General features: G+C 40.1%; 1 protein-coding gene across 3 annotated transcripts in view; it reads right to left on the reverse strand.

Annotated features, from left to right (window-relative positions):
- Nucleotides 1-10,061: 10,061 nt before the first annotated feature.
- The window catches only part of larp4b (La ribonucleoprotein 4B), a 131,243-nt gene continuing 115,202 nt past the window's right edge, over nucleotides 10,062-26,102 (reverse strand). For all 3 annotated transcript variants that reach the window (XM_041184386.1, XM_041184385.1, XM_041184387.1), the window contains exon 17: nucleotides 10,062-13,537. In XM_041184386.1, the coding sequence (XP_041040320.1) occupies nucleotides 13,244-13,537 (294 nt within the window). In that variant the 3' untranslated portion in view covers nucleotides 10,062-13,243. The remainder of the gene's footprint in view (nucleotides 13,538-26,102) is intronic.

The raw sequence follows: 26,102 nt of genomic DNA on the forward strand, positions 1-26,102 counted from the left end.
CCCTAGGATCTCAACTTGGCAATCATAAAAACCTAAGTGAAGGGGGCCATCAGCTTCAGCAGGTGTGGTGTGGAGGTGTTGCCCCTTCTAATGTGCACAAAGACTGGGAAAATCAGAAGAGACAGAAGTGCCCAACAAATTAGTAGAACAATGGCTCAGAAGGTGTAGACCAGCAAGGGCACAGTCATGATGCTTAGTAAGGCAAATGTAGCCAGTCACCTGTGAGGAGTTTGGAACTTCACAGTGCAAGATCCATAGTTAGTCATGGAAAGTCATAGCTGAAGAATACGAGATACAGAAGAGGTCGAAGCCCCTGCAGCTGATTCTGTTGTTAATAGTGAGGGGGAAGGAGAAGCCCTTGCCAAACGAAATAACCAAATTTATGACGAAGTTGACCTAGTTCAAGAGAAATCAACTCCTGAGCCCATTACACTCAATGGAAGAGGTAGCTCCTTAAAATAGGAACTTGGAATATGAGGACTTTATATCCGGCACAATAGCTTGATAATTGTTTACAGGTAATGGAAAGGAAATGTATTGACTTACTAAGACTTGTAGATGATGGTAGAATCTGGTCGGATGGAAAAGGATAGCGTGTTTTACTTTTCAGTTGGTGAGAGGCAAAGGAATGGAGTAGGAATCCTAGTAAGCAAAAGATACAAGAGATCAGTTCAAGGTAACTGGCCAAGTTCAGGAGGAGTGATGATTAAGATCAAAGGAAAGCTTTTTGATCTTAAAGTATAAAGAACATTCAAATGTAGCCCCGATCAGATACAAGTTCAGCTCATTGTCTCCTTGTGGCAAAAATTATGAAACTGAAAATATCAAATGAGTGTGACCATTTAGACCTGACACTTGAGAACAGAGGAACTCACACAAAGTTAAAAGCAAGTATGAATGCCTCAGGACTGAGGAAACAGCGTAAGCAGGAGGTCTCAGAAACAGGAATAGAAAGCAAACGAAAAATTATGTAAGAGTTTACAACCTGCTGCAAAGGTAATATTACCAAAATGGAAAAGGGAGAGACAAGGAGTGGATGACAGATAAGTTACTAGCAATGATGAGAGCGGAAAGAAACACAGCAGAGTATGACAAAACTGAAAAGAAAATAATGAATGCATGTAGGCAGGTTAAAGAGAAATGGTATAATGAGATTTGTGATGAAGTTGCTAAAGTACTGGAACTGGAAAGAAATCACAAGATTGAGAGTTATGCACCAACAATAGATAGTAGGTGCATAAAAAGTCAAAATTGCTAAAATATTGTTTGAAAGGGATGGACAGAATACATTTGAATTGTAAATTGGCCCAAATCAAGGGAGTCCTCAAAATATAAAGTCAAATGAATGATCAAACATGATATCCTTCATATAAAAAATGCTTTGAAATTGATGAGTACAGGAAAAGATCCATAAATCAAGTAACAGAACATCTAAAAGCCCTTGGAGAAAAAGAATTAGAAATGATAACAGAAATTTGTGATCAGATATATCTCCAAAGAATATATTCCAAGTGACTCGAGACATTCATTATTTGTTGTTACCTAAGAAATCTAGAGCAATCGAGCCCAATCAATTTAGAACTATAAGCCTAACGAGTCATCTCATGAAACTGATCTCAAAAATAATAGAAAGAAACCTATTTGAAGCAGAAATTGGTGAAATGCAGTCTGAATTTAGACCTGTAGCATGAATGAGAGGGGGAATATTTAACCCAAGAACAATCTTTGATAAATATCTAGAAGTAAACAACATAGATAAGTTTCATAGACCAGGAAAACACATTCAATCCCGTTTATTACCAAAAGCTAACAGATCTGCTGCTGAAATTGACAGTAAATATGAGTGATTTATCTAAAGCCTATAGTGGGACCAAGTAGCAAGCATCAGGCTAGAAGGTGGACAATTAGACATGTTCCATGTGAAGTGAAGAGGGGAACTCGACAAGAGGGGTACTCTCGCCAAAATTATTCAATCTGCACACAGAAAAGCTAGTCAGAGAATCAGATCCACTTCTGGGGTGAAAATTGGAGGCAAGATCATAAGCTTGCGGTACACTGATGACAGTGTTACTTGCAGAAGAGACCCCACAAGATATCAAAGTAAAATCCACAAGTTTAGAATATGAATTGAGCATGAATGCTCACAAAGACAAAAACAATGGTAGTTAGAAGGAATATATTAGAAGAAACTGGAGCGAAGGTTCAAGTGGATGGTGTCACACTGGAACAAGTAGATACGTTTTGTCAATTTAGGACAAACAGTAGATGCGATGCCAAAATTAGTACGAAAAAGAAAGCCAAAAGTAAATTTAAGGTAAAGGATACGTTAACAAGAAAACTCAAGCTTGTGTAAAGAAAGAAACTCGCAAGATGCTACATCTTTTCCACTTTCCTATATGCCTCAGAAACTTGGACAAGGAGGAAAAATCTGTGGAAGAAAATAGAGGGCATTGAAATTTGGATGTTAAGGCATATGTTAAAAAAAAATCTATAAAAAGAGCCTGAGACAAATGAAGAGGTGCTTAAAATAGCAAGGATAAAAAGAACTCTCAAAAGTGACATCCAGAAAAGAAAATGTCAGTATTTTGGCCTTTGGTCAGAGTGAAAAGCTAGACATCTCTTCTAGAGGGCAAAATGGAGGTCGATAGAAAGAGGGGTCGACCTAGACAGAGTTGGATGACGGACATCACAGGGAGGTTGCTGACAAACTATAGTGGACGTGTGATGATAGCGCAAGACAGATGAGTGTGTGACATAGCAGATCTCCTGGTAAGAGTAGCTACAAACAGCAGCTGCACCAGGTTATTAACCTAGTTTTGAAAGTACAAGTTGAGGGAGGACATTGACTACAGTACTGGAGGAACACCATCTTTAATATATTTAATGTCCACTAAAACAAGCTGGAGAGTGTTCAGTTTAATGTTCCATTCAAAGGACGACACATCAAACTGAGTTAATACTTCAGTGCTGTACTGAAATAGCTTAGATTTTCAGTTCAAACCCTAGTTTCTGAGTCATAAATTCTGGCTCAGGATGAATGATAAATGTGAAGAAAATGATCTAGAATTATTGAGGATCCATTTATGAAACCCTCAGTCCTTGGTTGTAGTAAAAAGGGAAATATAATAGTGGGTAGCATTAGTAGAGGCATATAGTGCAAAAGGAAAGCAGTTCTGTTGCTGTTTAACAAATGTTTTCAATTTGAAGTCCAGGAGATGATCAGAATTCTGCCCATCTCCGCTTCAGCAGAACATGCCAAGAATTGCGTCCTGTATTGTTTTTTTTCTTGGCTGATTTATTAGTACATGATTTCTGTTGTGTTACAGCTTGGGCTTTCTCCCAGCATTTCATTTCGACTTACATCAAAGTCTCCTATGGACCAAAGCTTGTGCCCTTCTGCATGCTGTAAATGTGGCATGTGCCAAAAGACCAGCAATTCAACAACAAGGCACAGTTCGCATTGGATATTACCAGATCCTTGCTCAGTCCAGAAGACGGGGTATACCAATTTATTGGTTTTATGTTCAGTTTAAAACAAAGTCTAATTTAGATCAAAGAAAGATGGCAGTGAAAAAGTATACTGACAGCACAAATACTTAGAAAAAGGCCACAAAGGAGTAAAATACTATTTTCCATAATGTTTTTGCAATTTGTAATACAATAATACTTTGGGATGGAAGCCGTATGTAGATCTCCATGAGGCAATGCTGTATGTGCATAACATGCTGTCAATCCCAGAAACTAAAGAGAACTAATAGTATTTTTTAAAAATCTGTAGCATATGTTCAAAAACAACATCAAAAGACTGCTTGACAAAATAGTTGAATTTGTTTTCATTCCATGACAGCTATATCCAAGGCTTTCTGATGCTTCAAACGTTTGAACTTATTCCTCCTTAATGGTCCACCGTGTAAGATGCGATGCATTCACTAGTTATTCCTATTGCTGTTAAGTGTTAATTTTGAAGCCTCATTGGCCTCATTTGGAGATCTCCAAATGAGGCCACTCATTGCTCTCAGAAAATAATTCAATTAGCAGTTAAAAACCAGAACCTGCATCCAAGCGACTTCCAACTCTCAGACAGCTCCAATCTCCATTTTAAAACTTTAGGGAAAGGTAGCCTCCATCTTAAATCTAGCAAATGCCCAGAGTGTGTTCAGCCATTATAGGCAAGATCATAAAAATATACAGAAATCTTAAATTATCAAACCTGTATACTAATATTTGCTAGCAGCTTTCCATATAAAAAATCTTTGAAAACTATGCTATATGAGATAGTTAGTTTCTATTTTGAGCCCTGCTTGCAGTTTTGGGCATATGGATCACAGGAAAAACATTACTGCACTGGATAGAATATCGAAGCAAGTAACAAAGATGAATCCAGCTGTCAGCAAATCAAGTTATGAGAACAGACTGAGATGATGAGCTTGTTTTCTTTGAAAGACAAAAACTTCAAGAGTCTACACAAAATTAAGGTTTGAGGTGTTTTGACAAAATTGCTAACTGGATGGAACGATTCCCAAGTAAAATATATCCCAATGAGGAAGAAAGATGGTAAGAGGGGGAAAAAGCATCCATGGCTAAGCAAGCAAGTTAAAGATAACAAAGGCAAAAACTAAGGTGGGAAGATTGGGAAACTTTTAAAGATCAACAAAGGGTTACTAAAAAAATAATAAAAAGAGCAAAGCTAAATTAAGAAAACTAGCGCAAAATGTAAAAACTGATAGCAAAAGCTTCTACTAGTATATAGAAGGAAAGAGAGTAGCTAAAGTGAATGCTGGTCCCTTAGAGGATGAGACTGGGGAGTGGGGAAACGCAGAAATGGCAGTGACACTTAATCAATATTTTGGGTCAGTTTTCACAGTGGAGGACACTAGTATCATCCCAATGGTAACAGGTAGTGCAGAGCATATAGAGGAAGAACTTAGAACAATCACCATCACTAGGCAAAAAGTATTGAGCAAACCATTTCTTTGAAGATGCGACAAGCAAAGTGGATAATGGGGATCTTGTAGATGTAGTATATCTAGACTTCCAGAAGGCCTACGATAAGGTGCCGCGCAAAAGATTAATACACAAGATAAGATCACACGGAGTTAGGGGTATTATATTAGCTTGGATAGAAGATTGGCTAACCAACAGAAAGCAGAGTGTTGGGATAAATGGCTCTTTTTCTGGATGACAAGTTGTAACGAGTAGGGTGCCACAGGGTTTGGTCCTTGGGCCCCAACTATTTACAATTTATATTAATGACTTGGATTCAGTGATAGATGGTACTTTAGCTAAATTTTCAGATGACACCAAAATAGATGGGCAAATAAGTTGCAATAAAGAAATAAGAAATTTACAAATGAATATAGACAGGTTAGGTGAATGGGCCAAAATTTTACAGATGGAGTTTAATGTGGATAAGCATGAGATTATTCATTTTGGTTGGAAGAATAAAAAGGTAACTTATTATTTAGACGGAAACTTCAGAATGCTTCAGTGTTGAGGGATCTGGGTGTCCTCATGCACAAATCACTGAAAGCTAGTATGCAGGTACAGCAGCTATTAAGGAAGGCAAATGGAATTTTGGCATTTATTGCCCAAGGAATAGAGTATAAAAATAGGGAAGTGTTGTTGCAACTGTACATGGCATTGGTGAGACTGTACCTCGAGTACTGTGCAGAGTTTTGGTCCCCTTACTTGAGTAAGGATGTAGTTGCACTGGAGGAGGTTCATTAGATTGGTTCCAGAGACGCGGGGCTTGTCTTATGAGGAGAGATTGAGCAGTTTAGGCCTATACTCGCTAGAGTTTAGAAGGATGAGAGGACATCTAATTGAGGTATATAAGATGTTAAAGGGGATAGACAAAGTAGACATAGTGCGGATGTTTCCCCTTCTGGGGCATTCTAGAACGAGAGGCCATAGCTTTAGGCTAAGGGATGGTAGATTTAAATCAGAGATGAGGAGGAATTAGTTTTTTCTCAAAGGGTTGTGAATCTGTGGAATTCACTACCTCAGGGTGCAGTGGATGCAAGGACGCTGAATAAATTTGAGGAGATAAACAGATTTTTAATTAGTAACGGGTTGAAAGGTTATGGGGAGAGGGCAGGAAATTGGAGTTGAGGCTGAAATGAGATCAGCCATGATTGTAATGAATGGCAGGGCAGGCTCGAGGGGCTGAATTGCCCACTCCTGCTCCTTGTTCTTATGTTATGTACCTGATTGTGTTTTACCATTCCTTGAAATTGACTATTTACAGAGCTGAATACTTGAAACATTTTTTGTTTGCAACTTCTGGTAATACAAGTCTTTGCTCCTGTTCGTTCGAAATTCTTCAATCTATTCAGTGCGTGGAAAGTAACTTTTGCTAAAACACAACATGTAACACATTATACAAAATGATAATTATGTCTCCCATCAAAATTAACAGAACTGGATTCAAATATTATTTCATTAAGGGATTAGACTCAACACTTGCGCAGCATTAAATTCTGCGCCAGTGTATATTTCTGAAAACGTTGTCCAACTGAACAACTAAAAAAACCTTCTCCTCTAATGGACAAAATAAAATATAATTGAGCCTTCATTAACAAAAAAAACAAGCTGCCAGTCTAAAATAAAGTATCTTTCTGCAGATCCATACCTACAGTAAATCTCTAATACAGAACTTTCCTGTCCTTGCAAGGGTCATTGGGTAACAAACAGGAGGAGGCACTCATCAATAACACTGATGACTCTCACACCCTTTCTACCACACCAATTTAAAGCAAGTGCACCCACCGATAAGGTTTGGTTCAGTATGTATGGACATGATTGGCATGGGTGTGATGTTAGAACTATTCCTGGTCTCATTCATAATACAAACCTTTTTAGAGTTATCACAAGACATGCACCATCCCAATTTGCTCTTTCATCACCACTGGACGCATACCATGGAATTACCTAACACCACTGTCACACCCATTTATTGCCTTTCTTTACCCATTACTATTAGCTCTAAATGTATTATAAATGTATATGTAAATGAATACATTAACACGATCGGCAAAAATAAAGCTTAATGCAAGGAGCAGCACAAGACCATGGAAGGTCAGCATGCATTTCTGAGGAAAACAAGTACAAACACGATGGAAATATCTTACCAACTACTTCCAGTTATGAGCAAGTGATTTCTCACTTCCCGTGAGCCACATAACCAGGCAACATATTGTGCAAGATTTCTCCCACTGCTCAGGCACTTAAGGTAGGATAGGCAATATTAGGTTGGAAGTTGTTTCATTCTAGCTTGCCGAAGCTGATGCACGTCATCTTTTAGATTATTTAATTCTCAGTACAATTTAAATCAAGCCTACAGGCTACAAGTCATCAATTGCACATCGCCACTGTACTTATTTATGGAACCAAGCAGATTCCTTTTTATTTTATAGTGAATGGAGATTGAAGCAAACATTTACTGAACTATCTACTTTTGTAAATTTCTGGCGGGCATTACAGATTATACTTAAGTGCATGTAATTTCATGAGTTACACCTGAAAATAGGCTGAATTGAAGTGGCAGAATAGCATGACGTTACAAGGCAGTATTGCAGTTTGTGGGTATGAGGCAAATCAGCTCATGGTAAGACTTGTTGTATATTCAGGTTGAATATACTAGTTTTATTTTTAAAAATGACAACACCACTTCATGGTACATTTTACAGCAAGCTCAATTTTTTTAAGAATAAAATGTTCACTTAAATGTTAAAATTCTGGAGAAAAGTGATGGAAATTAAACCTGACAAAGCACTCGTGCTTCATTTACTTTGTATCTTTGTGGTTCTGCAAATATTGTTTTTGAACTTAATTATGAATCAACAGAAAAAACAACCTGAATGACTAGTTATTTAAAAAAAGGTTCAAAAACAGGTCCTTCATGCGACACCAACCTTGGATCAAATTGAAGTGCAGAAGGCCTTACATATCAGCTAAGAAGGTGGGGAGAAAAAAGCAGATCTGACAGCACACACTGACACTAAAGATGTGAATAATTATAAATTGGGACACCTGCTAGCGTACTAAAAAAAGAAAAACTAAGTAGACCAAACTGGATGCTCTCTGTAGTGCCAGATGAAAGAACCACACTCAAGATTTCAAGTCTAATTGATGCCACACTCAAGGCAGAATCTGCAGGAAGAACAGTTTAAAAAAAGTGTAAAAGCAGCTTCATCCCCTGCACAAACTAAAAGTAATCTGACTGTGCTCAGTGCTGACACTGGATACCAAAATTGGAAAAAGACCAGTCATTCCTTAGCACTGACATCCTCCCCTTCAGGGCAAAAAAAATTCACAAAACATTCAAATCTAAACCTTGCAAGTCACACTGGTTGTGAAGATACATGTAGGGTTTCATTGTGAATTTAATAATGAATGAGCTTGGGTAGCCCAGACCTTTATTGAGCTAATTTACACATTACCGGTGAAGCTTTGCTTTCATTTAGGAGGTTAAGGGCCAGGCTGTGCCAAGTATTCCAATTTTGTAGTTACAGACAATTGCATCAGACTTGATGCAACGAATATATAACTGAAGCCAGAGGTACTGACTAGTGCAGTGAAAATATTAACAGACCTCAGCATCTATCAACATTCTGGCATTGACAGAAACCCAGCTCGAGTTTCATTTCCTCTCACTGAGGCTTCCCTGCCTGGCTATACATTCCATCACTTGTCCCACTAGTGGTGGTAACTTATCAAGTTTTACTTTGCCTTCCCTCTGAACATTATTGAGGAATATTGGCCATGATGTCAAGAAGAACTCCCTGCTCTTCTTCAAATTGTGCCACAGAATAGCAGACAGGGTCTTGGTTAAATCTCAACCCAAAAGCAACACCTACAACTGTGCAGCACTTGCAAATGCAGCTGCTGCTGTACAGGGGAAGGAAAGAATGGTGAAATAGGATTAGCACAAGTACAAGTGCTGCATATGTTTATTCCTTTCTATGCCTCCAGCTTTTTCTATGTGATGATATTTGAAGTGTCGATGGATCACAGTCCTGCACTGCAGCATGATCATATGGCTGTCAGCTGAAGCCCCAACTCAAAACTGTGGACACTATCACATAGATATGTTATTACAGGCAGCCGAAAGATTATTTGAAGAGGTCAGTTGTATAAAGTGTTTTAAAGGAGGAGAGAGGGGTAGACAAACAGAGACTTATGGAGGGAATTCCTGGGCATTGGTGATAGCCAGCTAAAGGCAATGATGCCAAAGGTGGAGTGATGAAATCAGTGATACACAAAAGGCCAGAACATAGGCCACAAGTCCCAATGACTGGCGAATCTTATAAAATGGCACACCTCTTGGTTGTTCAAAATAGGCAGAATACGGATTGTACTCAATCAGCCAATGCTTGCAAAACTCAACTTAATGTCTAACTTAGGAGATTCAATGAGTAGATAGCACTTGATGATAGCATGCCTCTTTTTTCAGCAATACTCAAATTTAAAGTTAGAAGAATATTTAATGCAAAACATGACCCAAGAAACCATTTAGTTTTGGCTTGATAATTGAATGAAGATACTACATTGCATATCACCTTCCTTTGTGTACATGAAAAATGGAGAAACGTTAACTGCAGAATAAGTTTGTCACTTACCATTACACAATTTTTTTGAAACAATTCCAAAATTAAATATTCTGGAACTTATGATTTAAGTATTGATCACTGCAAATGATCAATTTCCAGCAATCCTATATTTGCCTTTTACTAATGTGTCTTTGCATCAGTCACTGTTTATTTTCTACAGTTCCAGATTTACCTTTTCTATATCATTTGCTGTCAGAGGCCTCTAATCAGACATTTCATTTCAAAGCTTAAGAATGCAAGTTCTCAACTAATTGTTCCTTGTTGACGACTTCCTAGATAGTCAGTTCCACTATGGGCTAGCAGTAACTAATATGTTAAGCAGTAGAAACATCTAAAAATGCATGTATTTTACTAAAGATTTATATTGTGGTACAGCAGAAAGACGAAATAGAACGATTCTTATTGAGGAGTCAGTATTATTCATATTGCAGAGAACACTAAAACAGCAAATTCACTTTACAATTGCTAACTCAATTTATTTTTCATAAGCTACATTTTCAAATGAGACAGTTTTGCATTGTGACACAAAAAGAAAAATTAAATTACCAATAGTTTACATGTAAGCTTGATTCCAGTTTGTATCGCAGCATTTTAAGACAACAAAACAAAAAACCCTCAATGTTTCCAATAGATTTCTACTCCAAAGCAGGTTCTGCCATTACCTCCCCTTAAAATCCTCAATTGTCCACTGTTGTTAGTGTAATTGGTTACAGTACACAAAATTGCAACAAGCCGAAGTAAATACAGCAATAGGCGTCATCATGGCCATCTCCTGCTTTTTAAAACTGCATTACATGCAGACAGACAAAAAGGGGTCATTATGATTGGCTGCAACAGTTTAATGTTAACAGCTCAGTGACATCAATTGTATAGTACTGTTGCGGTGTTCACAATACATTGTGTAGTTTGTTATCCTATGTAACTTTACTGAGGTGCAACATATAAACAGGTAGCTGTTTTATGTTGATAGATTCACTCATTTTTAGTGCTTTATCCACTGTTTCAATTGTCCTACCTAGATCAAGTTTATGCCAGTGTGCTTTGACACAGCAACTTACGCAGACCTGACAGTTAAACAATGCAATTTCATATTCAGCTGCTGTCATGGAAATAACAGTACCCACTATAACCTCCTGATCAGAGACTGTCAAAGTTCCCTGCTCCAGTAACAGAAATCAAGTAATTGTGTGCCCTTCACTTAAAAAAACAGCAAATAATTAACAGTGCACTCACACTTATAGCAGGATGCTGAACATCACAATAAAAAAATGTACCAGTTGGCTACAAGATAATGAACTGGTTGTGTGATCAGCAATTCTTACCAGATGCAGCTGTTGATCACCATACTTTCAGCAGCCAAGCAAATTAACCCACAGTTGACTTTAACCCAATACAAGTTGTCAAACTGCTGCACACACTGGCACCAGGGGAAAAGAGAGTACTTCGTAAAAGAAGAATGCAATGGCACAACAGCTTTAGTTATTTTCTACCATTCAATTATATTAAGTTTATACATAATTTCATCCTGTTTGACGTGTGCATTTTTAAAGTTACCTGAGATGTTAATTAAGATTTAAAAATAATGATGCAAATCAACAGGCTGACAAAAGTTTTAGAACCTGTTTTATTAGTAACCAGGTTTTTTTTTGGTGGGGTTTGGGGGAGACAGGAAGGAAACAAAAGAAAGGAGAGAATTAATGGGAAAAGGCCATTTATTTTACTGTTGCATTTCCCCAATTTCCCCTTTTGCAGTGAAGGCAGAATCAGTTCAGCACATCAGAAAAAAATATCCAGACTACAACACTTAATTTTTTTTGCTACATCCAGCTCAACAGCAACATTGAGGATATGCCAACAATATCAATATTTTTATATCAGTTTTTTTAAAGGTACCTTTTATATGTTCTGATTATTTACAACTGTACAAGCAAAGCACACACTTCCAAGTGCACAAGTTTAATACAGTATTGACTATTTTTGCATTTACAGGGTTTTTAACAATCTGAAAAAAGGATCCAACTTTTAAGATCTTTCATAAATTATATTACAAAAAAATGCTATTTACTGCTAGTTCGCACACATCTGATTTACCCAGTAAGACTAGTGACAGTAGATGTAACTGAGTAACCTTATCTTGCCCATTCCAACCCTTCAGGGTCAGTTTATAGCAACATCTAAATCTGTCTCGTACAAAAGTTAAGGCAAAGTCATTTTCAAGTTTAAAATGAAATTCAAGTTTCTCATTTTGACACTGGATGGAAATTAATTTATAGCATGAAAAGAACACAGTTGTTGAAATAATAATACCCTTTATGGAATAACTTACCCATTTTCTCCTATGACCAGCTAGTTTGTGCCTAGTGCTGTACTGCTTTCTTTGTTTGAAGCAGTTATATTAGTCTGGGTTACTATGACTACTAGCCATAGGAATTGTTAAAAAGCCAATACTTTCTTCTTGTGTAGCAAAACAAGAAGCATCCACATATCACCTGCAACGTTAGTAGATGGTAGTAGACTCAGTGCACTCTTGTCCTTCGAAATTATATATTTTAAAAGAAAACTCAGCAACTAATCTAACATTTTCCACACAGCAGAGATGAATCGCTATTAGAAAAAAAAAACTGGCAAGACAAAAACATTGTGAAAATTTGGGGGAATTCCACTCCCAAACTTTAATTCTCACCCCATTTCAAGTACTCTATAAAGGTACCAAATTACCAAAAGGTGCCAGTGTATTGACTGGGAGTTTCTCTTTAAAGAAAAAAAGCACTTGGAAACGAGCATTAAAAAATAAAGAACCATCGCCACCTACTTTAGAGCACAGAGGTACGTAAACCAGTCTTTTGTAGTGATTCATAATCACTGTGTCACACATTAGACAGAAGCCCTACCCTTATCCATAAATCAACAGGCCGCTTACTATTAACAGTGCAAAAGTAAACTCTGAAGCATCAAGATCAATGGAAATCTACCCAAAACAGAAAGGAAAGAAACTAGAGAGCTTTTTTTCTGTTAAATCTACCATCCAGGTTATGACTCCAACCACTTCCCACTAACACCTAATTAATGGGTTTGAGATTTGTTGTACTTCAAGCCACTACCCTCTAAGTTAAAAAAAAATAAATGTCAGTATTCACACACTGATCATATTCCGTGCTAAATAGATCTGTGGAACATAAAACCACCTGCAACACTGCTTGGAAGTAGATCCAATGTCCACTGCTTCCCATTTTATCTTTGTGTAATTACAGCAAACAAAATCACACTGAACAAAAAACCACATTCTGGCCCACAGCATAATGCTTGTGCCAGTTTGCTGATCATGGTTCCATTTATTCCCCCCACCTTTAAATGGGCAAAGAATCTTTTCCCAATCTATAACTGAGCAAGAGATTAAGTTACAGTAGACATTACACAACATTTCACCAAATACTGAAAAGTGGTAGCCTAAGGCAAGTAGTATTACACTCTCACTCAATACAAAAAGTGCTTTTTGTTGCCTTCAAGCCCTTTTCCAGCAACCCATTATTTCAACAACCTCTGTGCTCTGATTGGAGACTTGGGCGGGGGGGGGGGGGAATTTACACTTGAACAGACCAGACCTTTTAATCAATGCCACAATTTCTGCATCTTCAGTTGGGTGATTTTGGGGGTGTGTGCTGCTCTTTATTTGTACGCTTGTTGATGCCCTGAGGGGGTGTTCTGCGACCCGATTGTCTTCGCTGGTCTCTAGGCTTCCCTGGGTTTGCCTTTCCAATGGTTAGGTCTTTATTTTTAGACTCTTTGTCGACTGGGTTTTCTGGAACTTTTTTGTCATCTTTGTTGCTGACTGCAGTGTTGGGTTTTTGCTCCTTCTGTGGCTGTAGTGTTAGAGATTCTTTAGCACTTCTCTGGCAAATCTCAGCATAACTAGGTTTTCTAAGTTCCTGTGGAAACACAATCCATCAGTAACACGTTAAAATAATTTGCATTATTCATACAAGACTTTGTATGGCTTAAATTCATTAGCAATTAGCATGTCTTTAATTCTTTAAACCATTTCCTGTATCCAATTTAGTTCATTAAAGTGATACAAGCTCCTTTTTAAATGGAAGGCATGGGACAATGTTAACACTTAGCAATTCTAGAAAGAACTTGCATTCGTGACCTCAGGATGTCCCAAAATGCTCTAAAGCCAATAAATTACTTTCGAACCGAAGGCACTGCTGTAACATAAGGAAACACTGCAGAAAGAATTCACAAACACAATTTTCTTGCTGCTCTTAGATCTTTAATTATACTTCTCCTGGGTAGCATTTCTTTAGGTTCATTGTGAATGACAGTTTAATTGTGCTAATCAAGAATCTTGTATCTGAAACAATGAGGATGTTTGCCATCATCACCATAGTACCATGGGATCTTCCACATCCACCCAAGCACAGACTGGATCTTGGTTTAATGCCTTACGCAAAAGGTACCACAGATAGGGCAGATAGTCTGTACTATAAGAGTGTCAACCAAGATTGTGTGCTCAAGTTCAGGAGTGCAGCTCGAACTCAAGACTTTCTAACTTATTTAAGAGATATACCCCTCTGAGTCAATGCTGACAAAGTGTATACAATTCTTGACAAAACAAATTTTCGAATTTCAACATTAAATTCTATCCAAAGATGAAATTTGGTAACACCTGCAGAAACTATATTACGCTAAGTTGCAAACAATACCTCACAAGAATCATATTTAAACCGATTATCAGGCTGATTAATATCCTTATTGTGCATCAAACTAATGCCAAGCCTGTGGCATTAGCATTTCTGTCCGACTCCATGCCTGGAGTTACTCTGCATCTACAAGGAACTATGTGCTACCGGTTCAAGGCCTTGCAGACTCGGGGAAGAATTTTAAAACACCAGTTACATCTTTAATGATACGTCTCCTGGGTAACATTTCTTTAGGTTCATTGTGAATGACAGTTTAATTGTGCTAATCAAGAATCTTGTATCTGAAACAATGAGGATGTTTGCCATCACCACCATAGTACTCACATACAACGTAATGGCAGAATTTGTAAGGTAGTGGAACAGGTAGATAAGGTGGTTAAGAAGGCATATGGGATACTTGTCTTTATTAGCCAAGGCACAGAATATAAGAGCAGGGATGTTATGCTGGAACTGTATAAAACGCTGGTTAGGCCACAGCTAGAATATTGCGTGCAGTTCTGGAATTTGCATTATAGGAAGGATATGATTGCAATAGAGAGAGTGCAGAGGAGATTTACCAGGATGTTGCCTGAGCTGGAGAATTTTAGTTATGAAAGAGAAATTGGATAGGCTGGGGTTATTTTCCCTGGAGCAGAGGAGATTGAAAGAGGACATGATTGAGGTGTATAAAATGGTAGACAGGAAGGAACTTTTCCCCTTGGTGGAGGGATCAATAACCAGGGGGTATAGATTTAAGATAAGGGGCAGGAGGCTTAGAGGGGATGTGAGGAAGAATTTTTTCACCCAGAGGGTGGAGGGAATCTGGAACTCTACCTGAAAGGGTGGTAGAGGCAGAAATCCTCATAACATTTAAGAAGTATTTGGATGTGCACTTGCGATGCCATCGCATACAAGGCTATGGGATTAGAATAGTTAGGTACTTGTTTAACCAGCACAGACTCGATAGGCCTTTTTCTGTGCTGTAGACCTCTATCACTCTATGACTCTACAATCTTACACCGCTCGAAGATGGAACATAGGTTACAGAATGATGAATGACAGGTTTGTACTTATATAGTTCCTTATTATGTTGTTCAAGAGTTTTAAAGCTCGTGTGTAATGGGCAAATGTGACGCCATCTTGCAGACAGCAATAATTACACATACAGTAATATGAATAAATAAACAAATGCTTTAGTGATGTGAGAAGATGGGTAAATTTTGGCTACAATACTAGAACCTCTAGCTCTTTACATAGTGTCTCAAGAACCAGCACTTACCCATGCTGGTGCTGGTTGGTATTTCTTATTTAATGAATAATCCCAGTTTTCCCAAGACATTTAATACTTGTGCCCCTCTGTTGATCACTACCTTGACATGGGGAGGCAGAGCTCTCCAACAATCCCTTTGAGAGATGCTGTCGGGAGCTCCCGCCTCCTGGTAGGGCCATCCATAATGACAAGGTCAGGGGGAGGTGCCAGACAAATTGCAGTCTGAAAATTCCTCGACGGCAGAATGGACAAAGAAAGACTGTGCATCTCACCAGCTGCGGAAGCGCAAGGAGGCTGCAGTAGCAAGGTAGTCCTGGTTATGTCACTGAAATATGACCACCAACCGTTAAGATTGTCCACACAATTACAGAAGATCCCCTATGTTAAAAGCCACGCGCAGGCTGCTACTAAGGTCCAACTGCCAAGTGTCCTGGCAATGGTGAATTTGGTGACAGGTACAGGAATCAAGAATCTGTACACAGGCGGCAGATGCATAAAGGATACCTGTATTGGGACAGAGGTGCCTTTGGGCAGCAGCATCTGCGATTGAGCAGTCCTCTTCACGATATTAAAAAAAAACCACTTCTCAACCCTAATGGGGTGGGGACTAGAAAAGATGCCCTTAAAAAAAGTGCTGAATTTCTCTCTCCAGGCCCTGTGGAATTAACCAACTGCGTTGTCAAAGAAAGAAATCTGAGAACACTCATTCATGGATAATCTCAAAAGTGACCGTTTGGAAAGAAAAGCTTCAATCGTATCACTTGAATTGTCAAGATTCCAAATTGATTCACATTACTGCTCTAAGAACTGGCTTCCTGGGGAAGCGCAACTGAAGGAGCAAGCAGTGGGATATAACTAGTGGAAAGGAAAGGCTGACCCTCATGTCCAGGATTGGTTTTGCCGCCTGGACTAGGTTCTTGAATGCACTGCTAGAACTCCATTTGTCTAAAATGAAAGACTGATGACACTTCAACAGCTCAGCTGTAATCAACATGCCACTGCATCAGCAGTTATGCCCCGACCCTCAACTCCAATGAAGGTGTTAAGGAAATGTTCTATCCTGACCTTGAAGTCCTTGCTGCCATCCCTTAAAAAGATTATTCTTCTGGGGGTCTTTAATGTCAGGGTTGGCCATGCCTCAATGTCAGGAGCTGAAGCATTGGGAAAATGCAGGGTGGGGAAAGCAAATGTAAATGGAGTCCTTCTGCTGACAGTGTGTTCAGCATGGCCTCATGATAACAAACACCCTCTTCCTGCCAGGACAAATAAAACCATATGGAGACATCCTAGATCAAAGCTTTTGCACCTTCTGGATTGTCATTGCTCAGGTAGCTGGGTCAAAATCCTGGAGATCTCTCCCTAACAGCACTTTGGGTGTACCTACAACACGGACTGCATCGGTTCAAGAAGGTGGCTCACCGCCACCTTCTCAAAGGCAATTGGGTTGGGCAATAAATGCTAGCCTAGCCAGCCATGAAAAGAATAAGGTGGTCCAGGATCCAAGTGATGCCTGCATCATTTGATCTATGTGGGGGACTGCTGCCTGAACAGATTACAGGCTTGTTCAATCAGTATTGATGAACATCAACCTAGCACCAAAGCATCACAAAGTCCAAAGGGAAAAGATCAATATCTCACACATGAAGCAGACTGACGAAATAGAGGAATTCCAAGTGCAGCTCATGATTAATCTGGAAAATCTTCACACATCCAACTCAATTCAATTCCAGAACAGGGGGATTAAATAAAGTCAACTGTACCCATTGGGTTCGAGCATTGTCACCACCGGGACTGGTATGACGAAAACTAAACTGAAATATGTGACCTCCAGAACAAAACTGAGAAGGCTTCATTGCCTGGACAACCCAAGGTCAGAAGTCAAGAATGCAGCTTTCCAACAGATCAAGGCAGGCGCCCAAAGACAAATCTGGAAGATAAAGAACATGTGGTGGAAAGAGAAAGCCCAGGAGATCCAACAATATGCTGACCGTCATGACACATGAAGCTTTTTTGAAGTCATCAATACACCAAGGTCAAATGGACAAAATCCATTTTGTTTACTGGATGGTGTCCCTCTTCTTAATGATGACAATGCCATATATCAATTCTAGGAAGAACACAGGAACAAGAAGGCCATTCATCCCCTCGAGCCTGCTCCACCATTCAATAAGATCATGGCTAATCTGTTGGTGTTTCAAATTCCACATTCTCATCTTCACCCGATAACTTTCGATTCCCTTGCCTAACAAGGATCTACCTCCGCCTTAAAAATATTCAATGACCCTGCCTCCACTATCTCCTGAGGAGTTCCAAGGTCTCACAACCCTCAAAATTTCTCATCTGACCTAAAAGGGCATCCCATAATTTTAAAACAGTGCCCCTTAGTTCTGAACTCACCCCGAGGGGAAATATCTTTTCCACATTCACCTTGTCAAGACCATTCAGCATCTTATATGCTTCTATCAATCACCCCTCAATCTAAGCTCCAGTGGAAACAAGGCCAGCCTGTCCAACTTTTCCTCATAAGACAACTCGTTCATTGCAGGTAATCTAGGAAACCTCTTCTGAACCGCCTCCAATACATTTATATTCTTCCTTAAATAAGGAGGCCAAAACTGCACATAGTACTCGAGATGCCAAATTTGTGGGTGACACAAAAATAGGTGGGAAGGCAAGTGGTGAGGGTGACACAAGAGATCTACAGATGGTTATAGACAGGTTAAGTGAGTGGGGAAAAACTTGACAGGTGGAATATAATGTGGGGAAAATGTGAGGTTATGCACTTTTGCAGGAAGAGGAGAGGAGCTGAATATTATTTAAATGGAGAAAGACTGCAGAAAGCTGCAGCACAGAGATTTGGGAGTCCTTGAGCATGAATCCCAAAAAGCTAACATACATGTTCAACAAGTAATAGGGAAGGCAAATGGAATGTTGGCCTTTATTTCCAAGGGAATGGAGTATAAAAATAGGGAAATCTTGCTAAAACTAGTTAGACCACATCTAGAATACTGTGAACAATTTTGGTCCCCCTATCTAAGGGAAGATATACTGGCATTGGAGGCAGACCAATCCAGTTCACTAGGTTGATCCTAGGTATGGAGGGATTTTATGAGGAGAGGTTGAGTCTGTACCCATTGGAGTCAAGAAGAATGAGGGGTGACCTTATTGAAACATAAGATTCTTAGGCGGGGTTAATGGGTTTGATACTGAGAGGTTGTTTCCCTTGTGGGGCAGTCTGGGACCAGAAGGCATAATCTCAAAGTAAGGGAGCGCCCAATTAAGATAGGGATGAGGGGGAATTTCTTCTCTCAGAAGGTACTGAATCTGTGGAATTCTTTACCATGGAGGGCTGTAGAGGCTGGGTAGTTAAGTATATTCAAGGCTGAGAAAGACAGGTTTTTAATCAGTAAGGGAATCAAGGGTTATGGGGAAAAAGGTAGGAAAGTGGAGTTGAGGATTAGCAGATCAGCCGTGATCTCATTGAATGGCAGAGCACACTCGATGGGCTGAATGGCCTACTGCTGCTCCTACGTCTTATGCAGTCTCACCAATGGCCTGTATAACTGAAGAATAACATCCTTGCTTATGTTCAATTTCTTGCGTAATAAAGGATAACGTTCCATTGCCTTCTTAATTAATTGCTGTACCTACACACTAACGTTTTGACTCATGCACTAGAACACCTAGATCCTTCTGCAACTCAGAATTCTGCAGTCGTTCTCCGTTTAAATAATGCCCTGCTTTTTTATTCTTCTTGCCAAACTGAACACTTCACATTTTCCCACACTATATTCCATATGCCAGATTTTTGCCCACTCAATGTCCATCTGCAACCTCATGTCACCTTCACAACATACTTTCCTACCTATCTTTTATCATCTGCAAATTTAGCTACTATGCGTTCGCTCCCGTCATCTGTCATTGATATAAATTGTGAAAAGTTGAAGCCCCAGCAGACACTCCTGTGGGACTCCACTTGTCACATGCTGCCAATCAATAAAAGACCCATTTATGGATACTCTTTTCTGCCAGCCAATCTTCTATCCACGCTAATATGTAACCCCCTATGCCATGAGCTTTTATTTTCTGCAATAGCCTTTGATTTGGCACTTTATCAAATGCCTTGTGGAAATCGAAGTACAACAGGTCTACAGGCTACCCTTTATCCACTGTGGAAATTACTCCTTCAAAAGAACTCCAATAAATTGGTTAAACATGATTTTCCTTTCACAAAATCATGCTGACTCTTCCTGATTACCTTGAGTTTTTGCAAGTACCCAGCTATGACCTCTTCAATGATTGATTCCTATAGCTTCTCCACGACGTCAAACTAACTGATCCAGTTTCACATTTTCTGCTTCCCTCCCTTCTGGGATAGAGGGAGTTATATTTGCTACTTTCCAATCTGATGGAACCTTTTCAGAATCAAGGGAATTTTGGAAAATTAACACCAATGCATCGACTACCTCATTAGCCACCTCTTTTAAGACCCTAGGATGAAGTCCATGTGGATCCAGAGACTTGTCAACCCACAGGTCCATCAGTTTACTCAGTATCACTTCCCTGGTGATTGTAATTTCACCAAGTTCCTCTCTCCCTTCCACCTTCCGACTTACAGCTATTACTGGAATGTTTTTTGTATCCTCTATAGTGAAGACAAGCAAAATGTTTCTTCATTTCATCCGTCATTTCCTTATTATCTATTAACTCCCCATTCTTACTCGAGGACCGACACTCACTTTATCTACTCCCTTCCTGTTTAAATACCTGTAGAAACTCATGCTATCCGCTTCTATATTTCCAGCCAGCTTCCTTTTGCCCAATTTCTTTTTCCTGATTAACCTTTTAGTCACTCTCTGCCATTCTTCATATTCTGACCAATCATCTGGCCTGCCACTCATCTTCAAACAGTTATGTTTTTGACTCAAATTTGATGATTTCCTTAACTTTAGTTAACCACGGATGGTGGGTCCTCCCCCAAGAATTTTTTAATAGTAGGAATATACTTAGAGTATTCTGAAATATCCCCTTAAATGTCTGTCACTGCTTCTTTATTGATTGATCCTCTTAGTATCCCAGTTCACTTCAGCTAGCTCAGCTTTCATGCCCACATAGTTGCCTTTAAGTTTCAAGTACTAGTCTTAGACCCACTCTTCTCCTTTTCAAACTGGATGTAAAATTCAATCATATTGTGGTCATTGGACGCTAGGAGTGCCTTTACTCTGAGGTCATTAATTAATCTTGTCACATTACACAATACCAAGTCTAAAATAACCTGCTCACTGGTTGGTTCCAGAATGTGCTGCTCTAAAAAGCTCAAAAGCATTCTATGAACTCCTCATCCGGGCTACTACTGCCAATCTGATTTTTCCAGTTTATGTAGATTAAAATCAACCATGATTATTGCTGTTTCTTTGTCACAAACACCCAACATTTCTCCTTGTATACTGTCCTATATTGTGGTTACTGTTAGGGGCCTGTAGACCACTCCCACTATCCTTCCCCTACTATTGCTCATCTCCATCTAAACAGATTCTACATCCTGATCTCCTGAACCAAGGTTATCTCTAACTATGGCAGCAATGCCATCCTTGATCAACAATGGAACCCCTCCACCTTTAGCTAGCTTCCTATTCTTCTTGAATGTCACATTCCCTTGATAGTCAGGACCCAATCCTCGTCATCCTGCAGCCAAGTCTCTAATGGCCATCAGATCATATTCATTTACTTCAATCTGTGCTACCAATTCATTAATTTATGACTGCTGCTCGCAGTTAGAGCCTTTAGTTTTGTCTTTTTGTTATTTGTAACATGTAGTCTTGACTACTGGTATTTACTTGGGTTTTTTTCTGTCCTTTCCTGCCATTCTCTGACCCTCATTTCTCATATTTTGCTCTCCTGTCTTGACTCTACCCCTTGATTTGCTACATCTACCCAAGCTTGATCCCTCACCCCCTTTTAGTTTAAAGCCTTCTCTACTTCCCTAGTTATGCAGCTTGCTAAAACACTGGCCCCAGCATAGTTCAGGTGTGGGCCATCCCAACAGTACAGCCCCTGCTTTCCCCAGTAATGATGCCAATGCAACACGAACCAGAACCCATTTCGCCCACACCAGTCTTGAGTCACACATTAATTTCCTCAATTTTATTTGCTCTATGCCAATTTTCACACGGCTCATGTAATAATTCAGAGATTTGAAGTTTCTTAATTTGGTGCCTAACTCTTCACAATGACTATGCACAACCTCTTTCCTTGTCCTGCCCATGTCATTGGTACCTATATGGACCACAACAGCTGTATCCTCCCCCCCCCCCTCAACCACTGCAAGTTCCTTTCCAGCCCTGAGCAAATGTCCCAAACCCTGGCACTAGGCAGGCAACACAGCTGTCCAAACTCTCTTTGCTGCAGAGAACAGTGTCAATCTCCCTCACTATACTGTCCCCTGCAGCCACTACAATCCTTTTTGCTCGCCCGACTTGAACAGCTTCCTGTACCATGGTGTCCTGGCCAGACTGCTCATCCACCCTGCAGACTTTGCTTTTGTCCACAGGTAGCAAGCACCTCTTCGACAATTACAAGGTCTAAGGCTCCTCAACTACTGTCTGCTTAGTCCCTTTACCTGCCTCACCCACAGTCACATCCTCCTGTCCTTCACCAATGACTGAAACAGATGACCGTATTCTAAGTGGTGCGACCATCTTCTGGAACAAATTGTCCAGGTATTTCTCCTCCTCCCTTATGTTGTATCTGCAGTTTGGCTTCTGGATCAATAATATAGGTCCGGAATTCCTCCAGCTGCTTACACTTTCTGCAGACTTGTTTGTGATGGGTCGCCTTGGCCTCCAAAAGCATCCACATTCCACAGCTGCAACATAACACCTCCTGCCATTGTTACATTTTTTAGTTAATTTAATTACTTCAATTAACTTTGAATACTTCCTATGCGTCCTACAATTTACTGTGCTCATTAAAAACAAGTACCACCTAGAACTCAGTTATACGTCTCTTAATTACACAGGTGTGTGTTTTAGGTATGTATTTTAAAGTTTTATTTATTTATATATTTTATTTATTTTAATTAATACACCTTACTACTTCCTGAAAGCTTTACTACTGCTATTACAAAACCTTACTATGAAGAAAACTTCAGTTACCAATAAATTGTATCAGTATTTTAAAAGATAAACTAGCCAAACAAGTAAAATACTCATCAACCACTTATCTAGTTCCCCAAGACGTCACTTGATTTTCCCCAAATCTGGTCAATCCACTGAGACCCACACCACCACCAGCAAAAGCTAGCTCTTTTTGAAGTCCTGGCTCCTCTCGCGCTCTTAACCCAACAACTCCCCAACTGTAAATCCACAGTGGCAGCTGACAGTCTCCAGGCTATTCCCAGTACCCTGTGGTAGATTCCATAGGTGAACCAATGGGAGAGCTGCAACAAGCAAATGGATGAAAACCGAAGCCAGCGTCCCAGATGATATTCCAGCTGAGGTCCTCAAAAGCTGGTGGGAATTTAAAAAAAAAAATTCTTTCACAGGATGTGGCAGTCACTGGCTAGGCCAGCATTTATTGCCGATCCATAACTGATCCCAAGCGGTGTAGGTACATCTACAGTGCTGTTTGGAAGGGGGTACCAGGATTTTAACCCAGCGACAGTGAAGGGATGGCAATATAGTTCCAAGTCAGGATGGTGTGTGGCTTGCAGGAGAACTTGCAGGCAGTGGTACTGCCCTTGTCCTTCTAGGTGGTAGAGGCAGATTTGGAAAATGCTGTTGAAGGACTTTTGGTAAGTTGTTGCAGTGCTTCATGTAAAATGAATACTCTGCTGCCACTGTGCATCAGTGGTGGAGGGGGTGAACGCTGAAGGTGGTGGATGGGGTTCAAGCGGGCTACTTTGTCCTGGATGGTCGAACTGCTTGAGCATTGATGTAGCTGCACTCATCCAGGCAAGTGGACAGTATTCCATCACACTCCTGGCTTGTGCCTTGTTGATGGTGGGCAGGCTTTGAGGAGTCAGGAGGTGAGTTACTCTTCGCAGAATTCCAAGCCTCTGGCCTGCTCTCGTAACCACAGTATTTATATGGCTGGTCCACTTCAGTTTCTGATTAACGGTTACCCCAAGGATGTTGATAATGGGGGATCCAGCAATGATAACGCCATTGTTTGCTGAAGATAGTCATTGCATGGCACTTACAGCACTTATGTCACTGGTCACATCAGCCCAAGCCTGAATATTGTCTTGCTGCATATGGACAAGGACTGCTTCAGTATCTTGAGTCGTAGTAAATGGTGCTGAGCATTGTTCATTCATCAGCACACATTCCCATTTCTGACCTTATGATGGAAGAAAGGTCATTGATGAAGCAGCTGAAGATGGTTTGGCCGAGGACACTACCCTGAGAAACTCCTGCAATGATGTTCTGGGGCTGAGATGATTGACCTCCAAAAACCACAACCATCTTGGTGCTAGATTTGACTCCAACCAGTGGAGAGATTTCCCTCTTATTCCCATTGACCCCAGTTTTGCTAGGGCTCCTTGATGTCAAGGGCAGTCACTCTCACCTCTGGCATTCAGCTCTTTTGTCTATGTTTGGATATCAAGACTCTATGCACACATTCCAGAGATTTAGGAAGGAAAAGATCTCCTCACCGAGACCGCTGAACCCACTTCAGAGGTGTTGTGACCATCTTCAAGAAGGGAAATAAATCATGCTGCGGAAACTGGAAGTGTTTCCCCCTTGTCCACTGCAGGGAATATCCTGACATGAAATCTTCTAAATCACCTACTTCCAGTGGCTGAGGAAATCCTCTGAGATAGTGTGGCTTTAGACCTTACAGGGTAACCTATTGTTATCTTTGTTGCCAGGCAAGTTCCAAGAAGAATGTCAATAACACCACCAGGAACTCTTTATTGCATTAACATAAATAAAAAGCAGTATATTATCTGAACTGAGAGTTTGCAGAGCTCGGAGATTCAGAGGGACCTGGGTATCCTCGCGCATTAATCACGAAAGGCTACTATGCAGGTGCAGCAAGCAGGAAAGCTAATAGAATGTCATCGTTTACTGTGAGCAGCCAAATACAAAAGTAGGGAGGTTACGCTTCAGTGCAAGACACGGGTGCGACCACATCTGGAGTACTGTGTGCTGTACTGGTCTCATTTAAGGTAGGATTTAAATGTTTTAGCAGTTCAGAGGTGGTTTACTCTACTACTAGGATAAAAGCATAAGGCGACTTGATTGAAAAATACCAGAAGATCCTGAGGGGTCTGACAGGGTGGATATGAAGAGGATGATTCCCCATGTGGGAGATTCTAGAACAAGGGGCCACTGTTTAAAAATAAGGGATCGCCCATTTAAGACAGGTGAGGAGAATTATTTTCTGAGGGTGGAGTGCCTTTGGAACTCCCTTCCTCAAAAGGTAATGGAAGCAGAGTCTTCGAATATTTTTAAGGCAGAGGTAGGTAGATTCTTGATAAACAAGGGGGTGAAAGATTATCTGAGGTAGGTGGGAGGTTGCAATCAGATCAGCCATGATCTTATTGAATGGTGGAGCAGGCTCGTGGGGCTGAGTGATCTGTTTCCTGCTCCTAATTCGTATGTTCATACGTTCATTCAATTAACCTGACCAAAGTGTCTGACTTAGTAAATTGAGAGGCTCTGTAGATTGTGCTCCAAAGATTTGGGTGTCCTCAACAAACTTCATCACAATCCTGCAATTGTTTCATGATATGACTACAACTATCTTGAGTGGGAGATCTGAAATAGTCACCTTCAAAATCTGGACTGTGTTCGAGCAAGCTGAGTGATATATCCCCATACTATTTACAATCTATTTTACAGTGGCTATTCACCAAAGCCCTCACCCTGGATGGAAAACACTAGCCTCAGTCACCTCTGCCAAAACTAAACCAACCACCAGACATACATAATCTACAGTTTATAGGTGATTGCAGTGTCATTGCCCACTTTGCACTAGATTTGCAAGCCATTCTTGATCTTTTCAATTCTGCATACAAGAAATTTGACCCATCCTTGAATGTTGCCAAAAATGGAACTCTTCTGTCAACCCACACCTGATTAGCCAAAATATTCTGCCACCAATATATGTTGAGGGAGTTGCTCCTCACATCTTGGCAGCCACCTATCCACCACTGATGTGGAGATCCAACACCAGATCAACTGTGTCAACTCAGCCTTCTACAAATGATAGCAGCAAGTCAACAAAGTCCTCGTATACAGAGCAGCTATTGTCTCCACATTCTTGTTGTGCACACTCTTGCACTGCAGTGACACCTGGACCATGTAATCGGCAACACATAAGAGCACTAGAAAAATTCCACCAGTAATGCCTGAGCTGCATCCTCAGTATTCAACGGGAGGACCTTTGAACGAACACTAGTGTGTTTCTCAAAGCCAGCTCCAAAAGCATTCAGACAAAATTCCTGCAAAATCAACTTAATGAACTGGACTGTCTGGATGGCTGAAAAGCATCTCCCCCTGCTAAGTCCTGCTTTTTCAACTCAAATGGCCCATG

Source organism: Carcharodon carcharias, chromosome 3 (genome assembly GCF_017639515.1).
Source record: "Carcharodon carcharias isolate sCarCar2 chromosome 3, sCarCar2.pri, whole genome shotgun sequence".
Classification (NCBI taxonomy): domain Eukaryota; kingdom Metazoa; phylum Chordata; class Chondrichthyes; order Lamniformes; family Lamnidae; genus Carcharodon; species Carcharodon carcharias.